This window comes from Hemiscyllium ocellatum, chromosome 3 (genome assembly GCF_020745735.1).
Source record: "Hemiscyllium ocellatum isolate sHemOce1 chromosome 3, sHemOce1.pat.X.cur, whole genome shotgun sequence".
Taxonomy (NCBI): Eukaryota; Metazoa; Chordata; class Chondrichthyes; order Orectolobiformes; family Hemiscylliidae; genus Hemiscyllium; species Hemiscyllium ocellatum.
In genome coordinates, this window is record NC_083403.1 from 23,109,779 (window position 1) to 23,131,187 (window position 21,409).

General features: G+C 41.3%; 1 protein-coding gene across 1 annotated transcript in view; it reads right to left on the minus strand.

Annotated features, from left to right (window-relative positions):
* Positions 1 to 21,409, minus strand: part of ppp1cb (protein phosphatase 1, catalytic subunit, beta isozyme) — a 108,316-nt gene that overhangs the window by 67,834 nt on the left and 19,073 nt on the right. Inside the window, exon 2 of the mRNA XM_060849115.1 lies at positions 5,614 to 5,745. Coding sequence (XP_060705098.1) covers positions 5,614 to 5,745 — 132 coding nt within the window. The remainder of the gene's footprint in view (positions 1 to 5,613; positions 5,746 to 21,409) is intronic.

Consider the following 21,409-nt stretch of genomic DNA (forward strand, 5'->3'; position numbering starts at 1 on the left):
CACTCTTCCTATTTCCTGTGCTCTTCTGGAGAGGTCATATAATCCAGTTTGTAAGTGGAACAAAGCTACTGGATTTGAACAGAGAGATAACTTGCCTGGAACAACCATCTATGTTTTTCGTTGAAACCCATCCAAAGTGGAAGTTGAAAACTCATTGGAAAGTGGACATTTGCTAAAGGGGAATTTAAAATCTTTCCCCCCAAAAAATGCAAATTTACCTGGCTCTAACTGATTCAGGAACTTACCCCAATGCTAAAAGCTTGTCAGCAAAGTGACTGCAGCTACTGAACATTTGGACGACTTGAGAATATAGGAAAGATGTTGTTAAATTTAAGATGGTGCCAGAACTGGCGGGTTGAGATAGAGGGAGAGGTTGACCATCAGAGATTGAGGGGTGACTTTACAGAGGTTTTTAAAATCATGAGGAACGTGGGTAGGGTGAATAGGCAAGGCCTTTTTCTTAAAGTGGGGGAAATCCAAAACTGAACAGCATTCGTTTAAGGTAAGAGGGGAAAGATTTAAGAAAGGTCCACACACAAGATTATGCGTGTATGAAACGAACAACCAGAGGAAAGGAGATGGGTACAATTACACAATTCAAATGGCAACCGAGTGGGTATATGAACAGGAAGGGTTTAGAAGGGTATGGGCCAAATACTGACAAATGGGACTAGGTCAGATTAGGATGTCTGGTCAGTGTGGACGAATTGGACCAAAAGTTCTGCCTTCCATGCTGGATATGATTCTAAATCTTCAAGAATTTACTTTAAATGTAACATAGCTGAGATTTTATATTTTTCCCTAAAGGGAACAGGGTATGCTTGCATGTCACTTTTCAAGGAAGAAACTGGAAACATATTTGCACAGTTTAGAACTTCTGTTAATAACCTTTACAGCTTTGTTTGTGAAAGTTTAGTTTGTCATAAGCTAGTTCATTCTTACTTTAAGAACATGGCTGACTTGTTTCTGACACTGATCTAAACGCAATCTGATGGATGCTTTGCAACATTACAATGCAAGATTTTTGATTCCTGTATATTTCATTTTTTAAATTAATTCATGAAAAGTTGGTAATGCTGACTAGGTCAGCATTCATTGCCCATCCCTAATTGTCCAAAGGGCAATAAAGACTCAACCACATTGCGGTCAGTCCAAAGTCACATATAGGCCAGATTTAAAACATTTGATTTCCTAAAGAGGATAGTGAATCAGGTTTTTTTTCCCCTAACAATCAATAGTGGTGACATGATCCCCATTAGGCCAGCTCCTTAAACTGCAGATTTTTATTGAATTCAAATTTCATCATCTGTTATGGCACGATTTGAACCGTGATAAACCATTAACCCATTGCCTGTCAGAGCAGACAGATAAACTGATCCGCTTGTTTGAAGCATCAAGAACCAGAGGATGATAATTTGAGGAGGAGAACAGCAAACGGTTCAATAATGATAAAAAAAGGAAGTGCTTTAATGAAACAAGTACTACATACTGCCCTGGAGAGATTGAAGGAAGATTAAATCATGACCTTGAAAAGGAACTGGATGGAAGAGGGGGAAAAAAAATGGAATTGCTATTAAAGGACAGACAGTGAGACTACATGAGTCACTTCTACAGACGAACAGCATTGAAATAATAGGCCAAATAGGCCATTTCTATGCTGCAAAGACTCCATAATTCTTTATAAGTAGATCATGAAATTTCAAGTGACCAAAACTTAACAAAAATACCTAAATCAAAGAACTGAGGATTTTTAAATAACTTTTTTTTGTTGGTGTCTTTCAGCAAATGAAAGACACCAAGAACACAGATTGCTGAACTCAAACTGTGATTACAGAATTAAGATAGAAGCAAAAGTTACTTAACCAAAAAATATCCAAGACACTGATCCAAGTATAGACACAGTTGTCACAAAGTTCATAATAGTAATGGTCTGGAGGACAACAGAATGTGATCAACGGGGTCATGTGTTATACAACAATATTAAATTCCTTGACAGGCAGAGAATCCATGTTAGAATCTGCTTGATGTGCCTAGGCCTTTTCCTATTTACCCTGCTATCTGCTTTTAAGAGTTGGCAGTTCATTGGCACATCATGGTGCAGCACCAATATGCTCAAAAATTGCTCAATACGGGTTTCAGTTTACTTTCACCTCAACTATTGGCAATCTTAGCTATGGAAAGATGAGAAAAGACAAGCAAAGCAAATCAAGAAAACATTTTGGGTTGCTGATCTTATAGCCAGCTGACAACAGCATTAACTGAATACTATACAACCAAGGGGGAAAGATTTCATACTGATACATGAATATCAATAAAGGTTACTGCTAACAGTTGACTATAAATAGATTTATGGTGACTACAGATTAGCATTCATGCTTAGCGCAGCATGTTCTGTACTGTGTTATTGGCATAATGCCAGGAAAATGTATTTTATGAGCGACAGCAATACAAAAGCCATTCCCTGCTTTAAGTATTGAAATGTTTTTTTAAAAATAAGAGCTTTAATACTCGTCATTTTTAAATACTTCTACTTAAACTCTTACAATTACGTCAGGTACCTGACGAAAGAACAGTGCTCCAAAAGCTGGTACTTTCAAATAAACCTGTTGGACCATAACTTGGTGCTGTGATTTTTAACTATGTTTTTATATTGCCAGCTCGCTTTCTCTCACAGGAAAGACAGGAACAGGGCAGGCCATTCACAACCTGAGCCTGTTCCACTAGTCAAATGAGATAATGGCTGATCTGTGACCTACCTCCATATAATTGCCTTGGTATCTTTGCTTAATAAAAACTTAACTCATTTGTAATTAATACCATCAACATGAATAAGGTGCAGGAGGTGGTGGTGGTCATTCAGCCCACTGGGTCCGTTTGATCATTCAATGAGATTATAACTGATCTGATAACCCTCGACTTCCTTTGCCTGCCATTTCTCTACAACTCTTGATTCTGTTAAGCATTAAAAATCTGTATCTCAACCATGAATATACTTAATGACCCAGCCTCAATAGCCCTCTGCAATAAATAATTCCATTGATTCACTACTCTCAGATGAACTTTCTCCTCATGCAATCCCTTATTTAACATTAAGCCCTTTGGTCCTGGCTCGGTCACAAGGGGAAACAATCTCTCCACATCTACTCTGTCAGAATCCCTAAGACTCATGTTTGTTTCATGTAAATTGCCTCATTATTCTAAATTCCATTCAGTACATGCCCAACTTACCCTCATAAGACAGTTACTCCTTATGTGACATCAACTCAGTCAATCTTGTCTGGGCTGCTTCCTTTGCCATATATCTTTCCTTTGATATGGAGACCAAAACTGCTCTCAGTATTCCTCCTGGCTTGAATAGTGTCTTTAAAGTTTTAGCAAAACATTATTTTAAACTCCACTCACTTTGAAATAAACAAAACATTCAATCTGCCTTCCCTATTCCCTGAACTTGGATTTGGCATTTTGTGATACAGCCATGAAAACTCCAAAATCTCTGTCGCTTTCTGTAGTCTTTCTCCATTGCAAGATTACTCCACTTCACTATTTTGCCGACCAAAATGAAAACCTCATATTTTCCCACATTATATTCCATTTACCAAATTTGTGCCCAATCACAATCTGTTCATAACCCTGTGTCATCCTCAGCATTTGCCTTCCCACCTATTTTTGTATCATCTGCAAACTTAGCAACAGTACATTCACATTCATCATTCAAGTCATTTATATTGTAAAACTTGTGGCCCTGATCCCTGCAACCCTCCACTACTTAAAGGGTGTCATTCTCAAAATGTCCCCCTTATCCCAACTCTCTGTCTATGAGGCAACCAATCTTCTAACCATATTAATATACTACCTCCAACACATTGCACTCTTATTTTAAGAGGCCCAATGTGTAATATTCTGAATATGCAAATACTCATACATTACTATATTTTTAATGAAATTCTTTTCAGGTTCTTAAATCTTCTGACCCACCACTAATCTTCAGAGATTTGTGGTCTTCCATTAAATTTAAAACTAGACTGAACTTCACTATTTAGCCAGATGATGCATCTTTCTTCAGAAGTCTTCCTTTAGTCACTAGGATAAATCTGTGCAAATTATGAAATATCTCCTTAAATTCTACCACTACATTTTTTTTTAAAAACAGGTCCAACTGTTAACCAAGCTTCCCAGTACACTTTAACCATCTCTAGTTTCATACCCTGTTTAGATTTAAAGACACGACTCAGACCCACATTCTCATTTTCAAACTTAGCACAAAATTCTATCATGCAATGGTCACTGATACCCAAAGTCTCCTTTATGACATGGTTATTCAATTCTGTTCCACTGCACGTTGAGTAGTTTATTTTAGTTTGAAACAAACCGACTTTTAAAACCAAACTCTGTCCATAATACATAAAACTCAAGTGCATCTCCTGTTCAATAAAAATTGAACAACTTTCAGGTATTGGAAGATACTGAATAAACATAATGTGGTTTGCATAAAATCAGATAGTTGATGTATTAGATTTTGGAAAGCAAGTCAGAATTTTCTTTTTATTATTCATTCACAGGATGTTGAGGTCACAAGACAAGATTTATTGTTCTTTCAAAAATGTATTGCTAAAACACTTTCAGTCCCAATGCTGAAGGTGAAATATTCTCAGTAGTGTTTGGGAGGGGCTCAAGGTTTTGACCCAGTGGCAACAAACAAGACACTGTTGTAGATTTGGAAAGCAACTTGGAAGTACTTGTGTCCCCTTTTGCTTACCTCCTTAGTCTTTCTAAGCATTAGAAATTACAGGTTTAGGATATGAAAAAGGCAAGCCAAAGGTCAGTTTGCTTTGACAAAGTAAGCAAAAACAAAGGAGAAAAAGCATAATGCACAATAGTATCATTTGACTTTAGTCGTCTTTTGGAGTCTTATACACTCTTATTTCAAAATCCTTTCATGAAATTGTAAAAATATACCGTAGCTATATTAGCAGTGTTTGTGCTAAATTCCTTTAACACTAACAGCATCATATATTATCAGACAAGTTGCAAAAAGAATAAAGACTACCTAGAAATGTGACAAAGTCACCAGTGTCATTTGACATTCCTTTACAGCAGTCGGCAAACTCTCAGCTCTCAAGTCTCTCCTCATAACTTAATGCTCCACAAGAGCCGTCTTGGTTCATTTGTTTCAAATGACCCTTTCCAATAATCTTGGAGAGGGGTGTTGCAAAGTTGTTTGTCATTTAGATTGTCCTCTTCACTGGAAGATTTAATCAACGATGCAATGACAAGAAATCACACATTTGTGAGATTGTCAATTTTAAAAGAAATTTCAAGAACAAAGCAAATATTGCATTTTCACTCCCCTTATGATGCAAACAATATTTATTCAGATTTCAGCCTCAGGTGATTAATGGGTTATATTTATTTTTTATATCAGCTCAATGACAGCGAACTTTTACTGCACTGTTGAAGGTTTCTGTCGCAATCTTTATCTAATAGGAAAACCAGCCAAATTCATTGGACATTAAAATCAGATTATAACTAGGCCTTGTACACTATCTAGGGGAAACTATTTGTTCATGGCATTGCGGGATCCAATGTCTAAAGTAACAGCAATTGTCTCCTTACCACAGATCTTTAAGGGTGCCTCCAATTCCAAAAGGATAGGTTGGCTGAGAAATATCTCTCTTGATTTTATACATAGACCTCGAACTTCAGCCTCAGTCATCTGTACAATTTTTCCAGGGCGGCATCCTCGTACTGAAAAAGATAAAGTACGAAAGTTGTCATTAGAACTTCACAGCACAGAACATACTATTCAGTTTGAAAGGTCACTGGACTTGAAACATTAACTCTGCTTTCTTTTCATAGATGCTTCCCTGTGTCTCCAGTAATTTTTGTTTCAGAACTTCAGCATCTGCAGTTCTTTATTTTTATTATAGACTATTCAATTGATTCCCCTATTCTCTTATTATTGGTCAATGTTTTCCTTTTTAAATATTTGGGTGTACATCACAATATTATGGGCTCTGCCTCCACTGACGTTTCTGATACAAAACACTCAGGTTGGAACTGTGTGGAAAAATAGCTTACCATTTTGTTCCTTTGCTGATATTCAATTTTGGCCTTCTGGTTTCTAACTCACTGACCAAAAGAAATCGTTCTTTGCTACATTTCACTATTTACTCACTTGAAAGTCTTCAAATTTGAACAGCATTACTCAATCTTCCTGTTTTATAATCCCAATTTCATAATCCTCCATGATATGATCCTTCTACTTTTTCAATAATTTTTAGAATTTTTTCATATTTTCAAATCAATGATATATTAAGGAGTGTGCACAAAGTTAAATGCAATATTCTAACTGCAGCCTAATGAGTGACACGTTCAACTTCACCTTTGCTTCCCTTCCCTACTGACTTTCTTCTAAACCCGATCTTTTTTTCCCTAGCACAGCTTATTCTATAAATTTTAAGGTCAAAAGTCACACAACACAGTTATAATCAAGCAGGTTTATTTGAAACCACAACTTTCGAAGTGCTGCCCCTTCATCAGCCAGGCTTCACTTGATGAAGGGGCTGTTCTCCAAAAGCAATAAACCTGCTTGACTATAGCCTGGTGTTGTGCGACTTTCGACTGTGTCGACCTGTGTCCAATTCCGGTGTCTCCACGTCATGGCTGTAAAACTTTACATTATGGTAAGGTCAGCAATGTCAGTAAGATAGCAAGATCAGGTGTTCCATTTGGAACTTTTAAAGACATTTGACAATTGTATCTACCTTCCCTACTCACTTTAATTACATGGCCATCACTTTGCTCAATGTCACTTCACAACAGCAGTCACAACCCCATGATTTACAACAGGGACAGCCGAATGCAACTGCTCAACCACTGAAGTGGTTTTTGGCAAAAAGTAAGTACACATGTGCGATATAATTATTTGAATCTTACATATGGCAATACATTACTGGTACATTTTACAGGACCATAATTAACTGCATTTAACATACATTTCAGAATCGCTCTCTAGTGTGAGTGAACTTACATTAGCCTACTTTGGCTTTCATGTTCTTTTTCAATAAAAAGAGCTGTAATTAAAGTTCTGTGTCCATAGATTTTCTGGGTTACGATCAATGGTTCTAACAGGATCCAACCCTCAGTTTAGCCTACCCTCAGTTTAAGCTCAACCCTACTACAGACAAGAATATGCTTGATCCTTCCAGGTACAAATGAGAAAAAGGGGTTAAGAAACAAGTGAAACCACTAGTCTTGGTAAGTTAGAGCTTAGAGATGGACTGCATCAACATGAGTTGTCATGAATGGTGCTGAGCATTGGTGAACATCCCCACTCCTCAGCTCATATGAAAGCAAGACACACACAAACACACACAGAGAAGAGACATCAGTTTTTACAACAAAGAGAAGAGGGTGCTGATTGGTTGGGTCATCAATGGCATGGACTTTCAGCTAGAATAGTTAACCGTCAATGTTCATTGTCAGTGCGGGTACATAGATTGAGATTGATCAGGACGTTGCCATAGGAATGCAGAGACTGGCAATCTCCACAGCCCATTTTTTTTTGGTGACAGAAGTGCAATGCACCTAGAAGTTCCTTTTGCCTCCATAAAACAAGACCCTATGTATTAAAATGCAGCTTCTAGCAAACGCAAATGCATAACATTGCAAGCCTGATTGATTGTATTAGGGTTAATTCGCAACAATAAGATATAGGAAGAGTAGCAGGCCTTCCACCCATTCGGTCCGCTATACCATTCAATGAGATCACGGCAAATTTGAAATCCTCAATTCTACTTTCCTACTTTTTTGTTTAATCTGTGAATCCCTTAGATTAAAAATGGAAATCTCAGTCTTGAATATACTTATGACCCAGCCTTTGTAACCTTCCATTGTTCACAATTTCACAGATTCACAATCCTCAGAAGAAATCTTGTCTTAGATGAGCAATCCCTTATTCTGACATTGAACTGAACGGAATTGAATTTACTGTTATGTCTACAGAGGCAGTGAAAAGTTTTGTCTTGTGAGCAATACAGGCAGATCACAGAATTAAGTAGCATAGAGAAGTAAATAATAGGTAAACATGGTAAAAACAAAAACAGAGGTACAGGCAAATGTTAAGAGCTTCGAAGTCCATTCAGTATTCTAACAACAGTAGGGTAGAAACTGTTTTGAAAGCAGCTGGTGCGTGTTCAGACTTCTGTACCTTCTCCCAGATGATAGGAGGTTGTAGTAAAACACTACCAGGGTGGGATGGATCTTTGAGAATGCTGGCAGCCTTTCCTTAACAGCTGGCCTGGCAGATGGATTCTATAGATGGGAGGATGGCCTTTCTGATTGTCCGGGCAGAGTTCACCACTCTCTGTAACCGTCTCCGATCTCGAATGATACAGTTGCCATACCAGGTAGTAGTACATTCAGATCAAATGCTCTCGATGGCACACCTACAAATGTTGGCAAGGGTATTCGCCGTCATGCCAAAATTTCCTCAGCTGCCTGAGGAAGAAGAGGCGTTGTTGGGCCTTTGTAACCAGTGCTTCCACGAAGAGTCCGAGAAAGCTGATTGTGGATGACCACCCCCAGGAGCGAGATACTCTCCACCCATTCCACCTCTGTGCTGTTAACATGTAGGGGGGCATGAGTAATATCCCACAGAAAGTCAATAATGATTCCTTGGTTGTTCTCAGTGCACCATTTTTCTAGGTCTTCTATCTCCTGTCTGTAGTCTGTTTCATCGCTATCGGAGATTCAATCAACTATGATGGTGTCATCAGCAAATTTGTAAGTGGCATTCGTATAGTATTTGGCGACGCAGTCATGGGTATACAGTGAGTATAGTAGGGGGCTGAGTATGCACCCCTGGGGGGGGCTCCATTGTTAGTGTTAGTGAGGATGAAATATTGTGCCCAATCTTCACTGATTGTGGCCTGTGGGCCAGAAAACTGAGGATCCAGTTGCAGAGAGTGGGGCTTAGTCCGAGATCACTGTTTAGTAATCAGTCTTGAGGATAATAGTACTGAAGGCTGAAATTGAAGTCAACGAGTAGGATTCTTAAGTAGCTGTTCTTGGTGTCAAAATGTTCTAGGGAGGAGTGATGAGCAAGTGATATGGCATCTGACATGGATCTGTTGGTCCGATAGGCAAATTGGAGTGGGTTAAGAAGGGCTTTTGCCCGAAACGTCGATTTCGCTGCACTTTGGATGCTGCCTGAACTGCTGTGCTCTTCCAGCACCACTCATCCAGAATCTGGTTTCCAGCATCTGCAGTCATTATTCTTACCTCGTTGATTTTAACCCTACTGCGAATCCTCTTGCAAGGATGCCTGCCTTGAAGAAGTTTTCCTCCTCTCTCTACAAGAATCTCAGGGAGTCCCTCTCCCACTGCAACTCCCAAGTCATTTCCTCTGCCCTGAAGCTCTTCAACCATGTCGTGAAACAAACTCGCTACCACAGCCACATTTGCTCCCTCAGTGCCTGCCTCCATAACCAACTCATCCCACACGGACTCCAGACCACCTTTAAACCAGCAGAGTTCGGACCCAAACAGGACAAACAGTACAGATTACAGATTCAAAAACACCAGCAACGGTTCTCCTTGAAGATCCTCTGCTCTATGCTCACAGCAATGCGCCAGCAGCTAACCTCTCTATAGTCAGCCCAGCCTTAGCAGAGGGCCACACTCTCTCAGAATTGCAAAGGACCCACTATTATATCCTCAGGAGAATTCATACTCTCAACAAACAGTATTTCAATTCCATCTCAAACATCAAAAACTGTAAATACAACAAACTTTTATCCACCCACCTCCATAACCAGCACTCCTCAAACATTCTAGAAGATTCCCCCGGCCTCTGGAACTGCTCGGACGCTATTAGCCATGCGGCTGATGCAGCTGCCACCCCCATGCTCATTGATGATGTCACTTCCGCCCCCATCATGGCTACTCCCACAACCATTTCCACCCCTCACAATTCCTCATGCATCACACCTGACATCGCGTCCGCCCCTCACATCATTGCTGAGGCCACACGCTCAATGACTTCCGCCACCCCTACTGCCGTGGTCACCACTACTTCCGCCCCCACCAGCGCCACTCACCTGCATTCTGCTGACACGCCCCCCACAGACCCCGCTGTCACTATCCCCATGCAACATAACCCCGAGGGGAACACTACCCCTGCTCATGACTACACCCCCATTACCCCCACCATCACACCCACTCCAGTTACTGGCTCCGACCCCACTCCCAGCTCCACACCCACACCAGATCCCAGCTCCCAGCCCTGCCAAGTTTTCAACATCCCTCCAGACCTCCCCCTCACTGAGGACAAACAATCAGTCCTCAGCAAGGACTCACCTTCATCCCCCTCCGTCCACGCATCAATGAATTTAATACACGCCGTGATGTCGAACAACTCTTCCGTCACCTCCGCCTCCGAGCTTACTTTCACAATCAGGATTCCCGCCCACCTTCCGAGGACTCCTTCGCCCACCTCCAACACACTGCATCCACCTGGACACCTCGCGTTGGCCTATTACCTACCCTCGACCTCTTCATTTCCAACTGCCGCTGGGACATTAACCGCCTCAATCTGTCTAACCCCCTCCCCCACTCCAACCTCTCACCCTCCCAACGTGCAGCCCTCCAATCCCTCTGCTCCAATCCCAACCTCACCATTAAGCCAGCGGATAAAGGGGGTCGCAGTGGTAGTCTGGCGCGCTGACCTCTACATCGCTGAAGCCAAACGCCAACTCGAGCTCACCTCTTCCTACTGCCCCCTCGGCCATGACCCCACACCCCATCACCAAACCATCATCTCCCAGACCATACAGAACCTCATCACCTCAGGAGATCTCCCACCCACAGCTTCCAACCTCATATTCCGGGAAACCCGCACTGCCTGGTTCTACCTCCTTCCCAAGATCCACAAGCCTGACCACTCTGGCCGACCCATTGTCTCAGCATGCTCCTGCCCCACTGAATTCATCTCTACCTACCTCGACAATGTCCTATCCCCCCTATTCCAGGAACTCCCCACATACATTTGAGACACCACCCACGCCCTCCACCTCCTCCAAGACTTCCGTTTCCCCGCCCCCCCAATGCCTCATCTTCACCATTGATATCCAATCCCTCTACACCTCCATCCGCCATGACCAGGCCTCCAAGCCCTCCGTTCTTTCCTCTCCAGACGTCCCCAACAGTACCCTTCCACCGACACACTCATTCATTTGGCCGAACTGGTCCTCACCCTTAACAGTTCCTCCTTTGAATCCTCCCACTTCCTCCAGACCAAAGGGGTAGCCATGGGCACACGTATGGGCCCCAGCTATGCCTGTCTCTTTGTTGGCTACGTAGAACAGTTGATCTTCCGTAATTACACCGACACCACTCCCCACCTCTTCCTCCGCTACATTGATGACTGCATTGGCACCAGCTCGTGCTCCCACGAGGAGGTTGAGCAATTCATCAACTTCACCAACACATTCCACACTGACCTTAAATTTACCTGGACCATCTCTGACACCTCCCTCCCCTTCCTGGACCTCTCCATCTCCAGTTATGACGACCGACTTGACACTGACATTTTTTTTTACAAACCCACCGACTCCCACAGCTACCTGGATTACACCTCTTCCCACCCTACCTCTTGCAAAAATGCCATCCCGCATTCCCAATTCCTCCGCCTCCACCGTATCTGCTCCCAGGAGGACCAGTTCCACCACAGAACACACCAGACGACTTCCTTCTTTAGAGACCGCAATTTCCCTTCCAACATGGTTAAAGATGCCCTCCAACGCATCGCGTCCACATCCCGCACCTCCGCCCTCAGACCGCACCCCTCCAACCGTAACAAGGACAGAACGCCCCTGGTGCTCACCTTCCACCCTACAAACCTTCGCATAAACCAAATCATCCGCCGACATTTCCACCACCTCCAAAAAAACCCCACCACCAGGGATATACTTCCCTCCCCACCCCTTTCTGCTTTCCATAAAGACCGTTCCCTCCGTGACTACGTGGTCAGGTCCACGCCCCCCCCCTACAACCCACCCTCCCATCCTGGCACTTTCTCCTACCACCGCAGGAAATGTAAAACCTGTGCCCACACCACCTCCCTCACCTCTATCCAAGGCCCTAAAGGAGCCTTCCACATCCAAAGTTTTACTTGCACATCCATTAATATCATTTATTGTATCCGTTGCTCCCGATGCGGTCTCCTCTACATTGGGGAGACTGGGCGCATCCTAGCAGAGCGCTTTAGGGAACATCTCCGGAACACCCGCACCAATCAACCACATCGCCCCGTGGCCCAACATTTCAACTCCCCCTCCCACTCTGCCGAGGACATGGAGGTCCTGGGCCTCCTTCACCGCCGCTCCCTCACCAGACGCCTGGAGGAAGAACGCCTCATCTTCCGCCTCGGAATATTTCAACCCCAGGGCATCAATGTGGACTTCAACAGCTTCCTCATTTCCCCTTCCCCTGCCTCATCCTAGTTCCAAACTTCCAGCTCAGCACTGTCCCCATGACTTGTCCGACCTGCCTAGCTCCTTTTCCACCTGTCCACTCCACCCTCTCCTCCCTGACCTATCACCTTCATCCCCTCCCCCACTCACCCATTATACTCTATGCTACTTTCTCCCCCCACCCTCCTCTAGCTTATCTCTCCACGCTTCAGGCTCACTGCATTTATTCCTGATGAAGGGCTTTTGCCTGAAATGTTGATTTTGCTGCACTTTGGATGCTGCCTGAACTGCTGTGCTCTTCCAGCACCACTGATTCAGAAATTGGAGTGGGTCAAGAGTAGTGGGGAGGTTGGATTAATTAATGCCTTGACCAGTCAAAGCACTTCATGACCACTGAAGTTAGGGCCACTGGGTAGTCATCATTGAACCATGCTGCATGAGCCTTCTTAGGCACAGGGATGATGTTGACCCTCTTGAAACAGGCAGATACAGTGGCCTGCTGCAGGGAAAGGTTGAAGATGTCCAAAAAGACCTCTGCCAGTTGATCTGAGCATGCCCTGAGTGTACAGCCGAGTATTCTGCCTGGTGCCATCGCTTTCCTTGGATTCACAAAAGGAAATCTAATGTGACCTCTGATGCAGCGACTGTTGGGAAAGATTTGTCAAGACCGGTCAGAATACGTGTTACCTCTCTACCGAAATTCTGCTCAAAGCGAGCATAGAAGGCATTGAGTCGATCTGGGAGGGATGCATCATCGTCTGCTATCTTGCACTGTCTCTTTTTCAAACCTGTGATGTCATTCAGTCCTTGCCACAGTCGCTGGGTGTCTGTCTGGGTCTCTATAGTTTGGATTGGTATTGATCCTTGGCTGGTCTAATACTGCCCTCTGGTCCTAGACTTTCCCACAAGAGGAAATAATCTTTCTGCATTTATCTTGTCAAGAACTCCAAGAATTATGTTTCAATTAGATCACCTCTTAATTCTTCTATTTCAAAGAGTAGAGGCCCAATCTAGTTAACCCCTGTTTTCGTGCATAACTGTTTATAGGCTCATTAAATACCAGAATCATAGAGGCCTACAGCATGGAAACAAGCCCTTCAAGCCCAACTTGCCCATGCTGCCCAGTTTTCCCCAATTAGAGTCATTTCATTTGCCTGCATTTGGTCCATATTCCTCCATATGTATCTCAATTATGTACCTGTCTAAATGTTTCTTAAATAACAAAGTTGTATTTGCTTCCACATTACCTCTCGCAGCTCATTCCAGACACTCATCACATGTGGAAAACAAATTGCTCCAGTGGATCTTTTTGTAACTCTCCTCTCTCGCCTTAAATTTACACCTTCTAGTTTTAGAATCCTCTACCATGATGAAAAGCTGTTGACTATGTACTTTCTCTATGCCTCTCATGATTTTATAGATCTCTATAAAAAGGTCACTGATAAGAACGTTGCCAGCAAAAAAAGCATCTTCTGCGTCTCTTTTGCCCATATGGTTTAAAATCCCTTCTCAAATAAATCTTGTAATTTTTTTTTTTTTTAAATTACATCACTCTTTTAGATCTACCTCTTGCTTACTATTAGCTTGTGATTTATATAGAATATAAGCATGGAACAGGCCCTTCAGTCCAACTCATCCATACCAGTCAGGTTTCCCCAAATTAAACTAGTCACATTTGCCTGTGTTTGGCCTACATCTCTCTAAATCTTTCCTATTCCTGTACCTGTCCAATTTAAAAAAAAAATGTTGTAACTACAGCTATGCCTACCACTTCCTCTGGCAATTCATTCCATATATACACCACCCCTCTACCTATGTCCCTCATGCTTTTATAAACCTCTATAAATAAACTCAACAATCATGCATCCACAGCTCCCTGGAGCATGGAATTCCAAAGACTTCAAAACTCTGAGTGAAACAATTTCTCCTCTGTTCAATACCTCCAAAAATGGAAATCCCCTTATCCTGAGACTATACCACAGGGTTGGATGATTTTTCCCTTTCTTTTATGATGATTGTCATTCTATTCTCATATTCTCTTCAATACCCGTCAACTAATTTTAATTAACCTTGTTTGATGTGAGACTCTCTTTTTAAAACACAGTGAGATGTTAAGATTTGGAATGCACTACCTAGAAGAGTGAGGTGCAGATTTAGTCATAGGATCAGTGTCATTAAGCACAGAAACTCATCCATGTCAACCAGATTTCCCAAACTAAACAATCTGTTTGGCCCATACCCTTCTAAACCTCTCTTATTCATGTACCTGTCCAGATGTTTTAAATGTTATAACTGTACGTGCATCTAAGTTGTTTGGCAGTTGCCCCTCAAGTCCTTTTTAAAATTTCTCACCTTAAAATATGCCTCCAGTTTTAAACTCTCTCAACCTCGAGAAAACACCTTTACTTTTTACCCTATCCATGCCCCTCATGATTTTATAAAGGTCTAAGGTCACCCCTTAAAACCCTACACTCCAAGGAAAAAAGTCCCAACCTATCCTTACAACTCAAACCCTCCAATCCAAGTGATATCCATGTAAATCTTTTCTGCACAGTTTCCAATTTAATAGAATCCTTCCTACAGCAGGGTATGCAGAATTGTACACAGTACTCCCAAAACAGCCTCACCAACATTCTGTACACCCACAGCATGACATCCTAACTCCTATACTCAATGTTCTGACCAATAAAGGCAAGCATGCTGAACACCTTCACCATCACCTGGTCTACCAATGATGCCACTTTGAAGGAACTATGCACCTGAACCCCTAGGTCTCTCTCTTCAAGATTTAATAGAAATCTTCAAAGGAAGACTGAATTAAGAACTGAAGGAGAAAAATGCAGGTCTATGTGGAAGTAGAAATAACTGAATTGCTCATCAAATGAATGGCATTGACTCAATGGATTAAATGACCTCAAGCTGTGCTGTATCATTCGCAGAACTCATCTGTCATTTCACATGAATGAAATATGTTCAAATTAAGAAAGATAATCCCTAAAGTGAGCAGGTCAATCCTAATTGGTTATTCCCTTGGGAATTATTCAAGGTGATGGTGAGATCACCTCTGGAGCACTATGAACAGTTTTGGTCCCCTTATCTAAGGAAAGGTATTATTTAATTGGAAGTAATTCAGAGAAGGTTCCCTAGGATGATCACTGTTACGATGGAATTGTCTTATGAGCAAAGGAAATCAGATTGGGACTCAATGCAGTGGAGTTTAGAAAAATGAATGGTGATCTAATCAAAATATAGGATTCTTAAGGAGCTTACAGAGGGTAAATGCTGAGAGGATGCTTCCCCTTGTATGGGTGTCAAGGATAAGACAGCATAGTCTCAGAATAAAGGGGCAACAATTTAACACTGAGGTTAGAAGGGATTTCTTCTTTAAGAGGGTTGAGAATCTTTGGAACTCTCTGTGGCAGCAGAGTTCTTGTGTATATTTAAGGTTGAGACTGATAGATTCTTGACCAGTAGAGAAAATCAAGCATTACCGGAAAAAGGTGTAAAGTGGACATGAGGAATGCCTGATCAGCCATGATCCTATTGAATACTATAGTCGTCTCAAGGGCCCGAATGGCCTACATCTATTCCTATATTCTATGGTCTTAGGACTTGTTTTTTTAGAAACATCTAATGGTTTCAACTTTAACTTGAATTTTGAAAAAGAAACAAAATACCTTCAATTTGTCACAAGTATGCAGACATGTTTTATGCACACACCATTTACACGACGATACAAAAGCTTGCATGACAAAATACTGTGCAAGATAATGTATTTTAGTATTCATGGACCTATCAGTTCTGAGTTGAAAACTGATCACATAACAGATAATGATTTACTGAAGCAAACTGCATAGTACAGAAAATTTTATATCAGCTTTAAAATGGTAGCCTTTGATTGCATATTATGCAAGAAACATTCTGCAGGGTAAATTGAATATCTTCCCTCCAACTTAGCTTAGAGGTGCAATAAATATTGCACAGCAATAAAGTTTGCAACTTTAGCTCTCATTTGCAAGATGTATTCCATTTCAATTCCTTTCACTCAAAACAGTCTACAATCAACCGAAGTTTCAGAAATAAACAGGAGTCTTCTGACTCTGGAAAAAATTACTACATAGCAAAGAGAATAATTTAGTTTATGTAATACATTTAAATCTTCAACATGGTGCTCAAAATAGCTAGCTTCAGTTAAATTCTACTTGACTAATGGGATCCTGCGGAGAGAAAAAAGTGTGTCTAGGAAACTTGATCTTTTATAAGCCACAGCCGAAAATGTGTTGCTGGTCAAAGCACAGCAGACCAGGCAGCATCTCGGGAATAGGGAATTCGACGTTTCGAGCATAAGCCCTTCATCAGGAATTCCCTATTCCTGAGATGCTGCCTGGCCTGCTGTGCTTTGACCAGCAACACATTTTCGGCTGAGATCTCCAGCATCTGCAGACCTCATTTTTTACTATAAGCCACAGCAATCATTTAACGTCTAATAAATTCACAGTACAATGAAATATTACATGATTAAGCCTTCTACCAAATGCTTACTTCAAACCTTGGTCAGTTGGTCTCAAATAAAAAAAATTGTAATTTTGACATGTACAGCAAAGAACTGCTACAGCAGAAAGTTTGGGTTAGATTTACTAGGTTTCATACCTATTTATAATGAGAACAAAGATGGCAGACCAATTAGACACATACTTTAATTCTGTCTTCATAAAGGAGGACAAAATAACATCCCAAAAATATGGGGAAAATAACAGGCCTATTGGAAAACAGGAATGGACAGAAATTGGTAACAGGGAAATGGTGTTGGGAGAAATTAACGGGATTAAAAGGCAGATGAATGTAAAGCACTTGATAACCTATACTCCAGAGTAACTAAGGAAGTGGCCATAGAAATAGCACATCACTAAAGGTTATCATCTAAAACTCTACAGACTCTGGAAGGGTCTGGTTTGGTTTGCAGCATACACAGCTACTGTAATTCCACTACTGAATGTGATTTATTTGAACTTTCAGAAGGTATTCAACAAAGGTCCCACATAGGAGATTAGTATGCAAAATTAAAGCACATGGCATTGCAGGTCATTTACTATAACAAATTGTTGGCAGTCAGGAAACAGTAGAAATAAAGGGGATTTCCCCTATCCCGAATGGCAGGCAGTGAATGGGGGGGTATCACAAATATCACTGCTGGGATCCCAGCTACTCATTAATTATTATATATAGTAAAATATTAAATGATTGAGATGAAGAAACTTTGCGACATCTCCAAGTCTACAGGTGATTTGGGTGGGTGGAGGAAATATGCTGAGAGAAGGATGCAGAAAAGCTTCAATGTGATTTGGACAAATTATGTAATGTGGTATATTAAGGAACGTAGTACAACGTGGATCAATGGGAGGATATACACTTTGGTCGCAAAAAACAGGCAGGCAGATTAATTTCTTCACGGCAACAGACTGAGAAAGGGGGAGGTGCAATGTGACCTGAATGTCCTTGCACACCAGTTGCTGAAACTAAGCATTAAGTAAAGCAGGCAGTGAAGACAGCAAATGATAAGTTGGTGTTCAAACCAACAAAATTCAAGTACAAGAACATTTGCTGCAATTGCACAGGATATTAATAGAACCACATCTGCAGTAGAATGCAGAGTTTTGGCCTACATACCTAATGAAGGATTTTCTGGGGTTATTAAAGAGAGTGCAAAAAAGCTTTGCCAGACTGATTCCCGGGATGGCGTAACTGACGTCCAGGAAGGGACTGGATTGGTTAGTGCTGTCCACTGGAGTTTGGGTGGAGGTAGAAGCCAAATAAACTTATAAAATTCTAACTAATGCAGGAAAGATGTTCTTGATGACCAGGGAGTCCAGAACCAGAAGTAACATTCTCAGGATAAAGCATAGGCCTTTTAGGACAGAAGTGAAGAAAATTTCTTCACCCAGAGTATGGGGAGCAAGTGGAATTCTCTGCTACAGGAAAATGATGCAAAAGTACTGAAGACTTCCAAAAAAAAATGTAACTATAGTTGTTTGGACTAAAGGAATCACAGAACACAAGGAGAAAGCAGGAAAAGGGTACAGAGTTGGATGATCAACCTTATCGCACTGAATGTTGGAGTAGGCTCAAAGGGCCCATTTCTGCTTGTTTGCTTATGTAGCTAGTGCTCGTTGATCAAGAGCACATATCTACTTAAGGCTAGAAGGAAAATTAAAATATTAATGAGAAGATAATCCTAACATTCAATTATCATTACTGCAACGTAAGTGATAGTATAGAAGTGAAATTTTAAATGAGCAACCAACCGAGAATGTCTCTGTCAAAGGACAAACCTAACATTCAATACATCTAGAAATGAAAAGGAGATAATATATGGCAATCTCATCAGTTATGAATTCAATCCATTTACAAAAGCATGCCAAGATTTAGATACTTGTATTTCATCTAAGCCTGCATCACGAAAATACATTTGTAGAATTATCACCAATCCTACTGGGTTTATCCTCTTCCCAGTGCACATCCCTTTTCACACGATGGGAAGAACTGCAAATTCTTATGACTGTGATATCTGCAAGTATTTGAAATATAACTTTGAAGTGGGGTGAACAACATGTTAAGAAAGAATTTTAAATACCATTTATCCATGGAATAAAGTGGAACATGATCAGAAATATTTGCAATTATATAATATCTCACCCTTTTTACTGAAGAACAGTATCAATGAAGAAATAACAATGCCAGAGGGTAGACACAATCATTAATGCACAACGTACCAGCACCTCACGCCCTAGCTACCGGTCTTTTGAATACATCTTGAAACTAACACCCCAGTGAGTTTCATGAAGTTGTCGTAACTACACATTAAACTCGCTACAGAAAAGCAATCTAATGATCAACATATGTTGCTTGAAACGCTATTTGCTAATTCTAAACTTTCTAATCAGCATCTTGACCAGAAAGTGAACAATTCTAATGTGGATTCTCAATCTTTCACATTGGGACTGTTTCAAATTTTAAACAAATTTTAAAAATTATAACCTAACTTTTAAAAAGTGACATCAAGCCAAACTGATTTAAAGTTGTTAACACATTACCATAATAGGTTAGCACATTAACTATTTAATTACAATTATTTATTCATCCAAGATTGCAGTTAATTTTTGGATTAGCGCCGAAACCCAGGGAACTATATTTCTATATAATCATGGTATCACTAAGGAACAAGCAGTTTTCTGTCTTTACAAACTAATGATGAAAGGACTTATGCCTGAAAAGTTGATCCTCCTGCTGTGCTTTTCCAGCACCACACTTTGACTCAATCAAGGTAGTTAATGGCACAGAAAATCTTCATCTCAAACAAACATGCTTCAAACTTTGCAAGTAGATTTCCACTTCCAACATCAATTATTTTCTGTCTGGAGTGAGAATTGTCAGCAGTTGGTGTTTGGACTTTTATTGAGCAGAAAGTAGGTTTAAATTTGTCCAAATGCAATTCACCTAATGTTAAAATGACCTCGAAGAAAAGTGAACATCTGCCTCTCTAGAAAAATGAATAGGCTACAGAATCTGCTCATCACCTACAAATAATAATTTGGCAAAATTACTCTTATTACACCAATTACCCAGTGATACAATTATGATAGTGCCAGAAGACTGGAGGATAGCAAATGTGGTCCCCTTGTTCAAGGAGAGTAGGGATAGCCCGAGTAACTATAGGCCAGTGAGTTTCACTTCTGTTGTGGGCAAAGTCTTAGAGAGAATGGTAAGGATAGGATTTATGAACATCTGGATAGGAATAATGTGATCAAGGATAGTCAGCATGGTTTTGTGAAGGTCAGGTCATGCCTCACAAACCTTATTGAGTTATTTGAGAAGGTGACTAAGGAGGTGGACGAGGGTAAAGCAGTAGATGTGGTGTATATGGATTTTAGCAAGGCGTTCGATAAAGTACCCCATGGTAGGCTAATGCAAAAACTATGGAGGTATGGCATTGAGGGTGCATTAGAGGTTTGGATTAGGAATTGGCTGGCTGGAAGGAGACAGAGTGTAGTAGTTGATGGAATAGGTTCATCTTGGAGTGCAGTTACTAGCGGTGTTCCACAAGGATCTGTTTTGGGACCATTGCTGTTTGTCATCTTTATAAATGATCTAGAAGAGGGGCTTGAAAGCTGGGTGAGCAAGTTTGCGGATGACACGAAAGTCGGTGGAGTTGTGGACAGCGAAGAAGGATGTGGCAGGTTACAGTGAGATATAGATAAGTTGCAGAGCTGGGCAGAAAGGTGGCAAATGGAGTTCAATGTAGCCAAGTGTGAAGTCATTCACTTTGGTAGGAGTAACAAGAAGATGGATTACTGGGCTAATGGTAGGCTACTTGGTAGTGTGGATGAGCAGAGAGATCTTGGTGTCCATGTACACAGATCTCTGAAAGTTGCCACCAGGTAAATAGAGCTGTGAAGAAGGCATATGGTGTACTGGTTTTTATTGGTAGAGGAATTGAGTTCCAGAGTCCTGAGATCATGTTGCAGTTGTATAAGACTCTGGTGTGGCCTCATCTGGAGTATTGTGCGCAGTTTTGGTCGCCATACTATAGGAAGGATGTGGAAGCATTGGAACGAGTGCAGAGGAGGTTTACCAGGATGTTGCCTGGCATGGTAGGAAGATCGTATGAGGAAAGGCTGAGGCAATTGGGGCTGTTCTCATTGGAGAAAAGAAGGTTTAGGGGAGATTTGATAGAGGTGTACAAGATGATTGGGGTTTAGATAGGGTAGACACTGAGAACCTTTTTCTGTTAATGGAGTCAGCTGTTACTAGGGGACAGAGTTTTAAATTAAGGGGTGGTAGGTATAGGACAGACGTTAGGGGTAGATTCTTTACTCAGCGGGTTGTGAGTTCATGGAATGCCCTGCCAGTAGCAGTGGTGAACTCTCCCTCTTTATGGT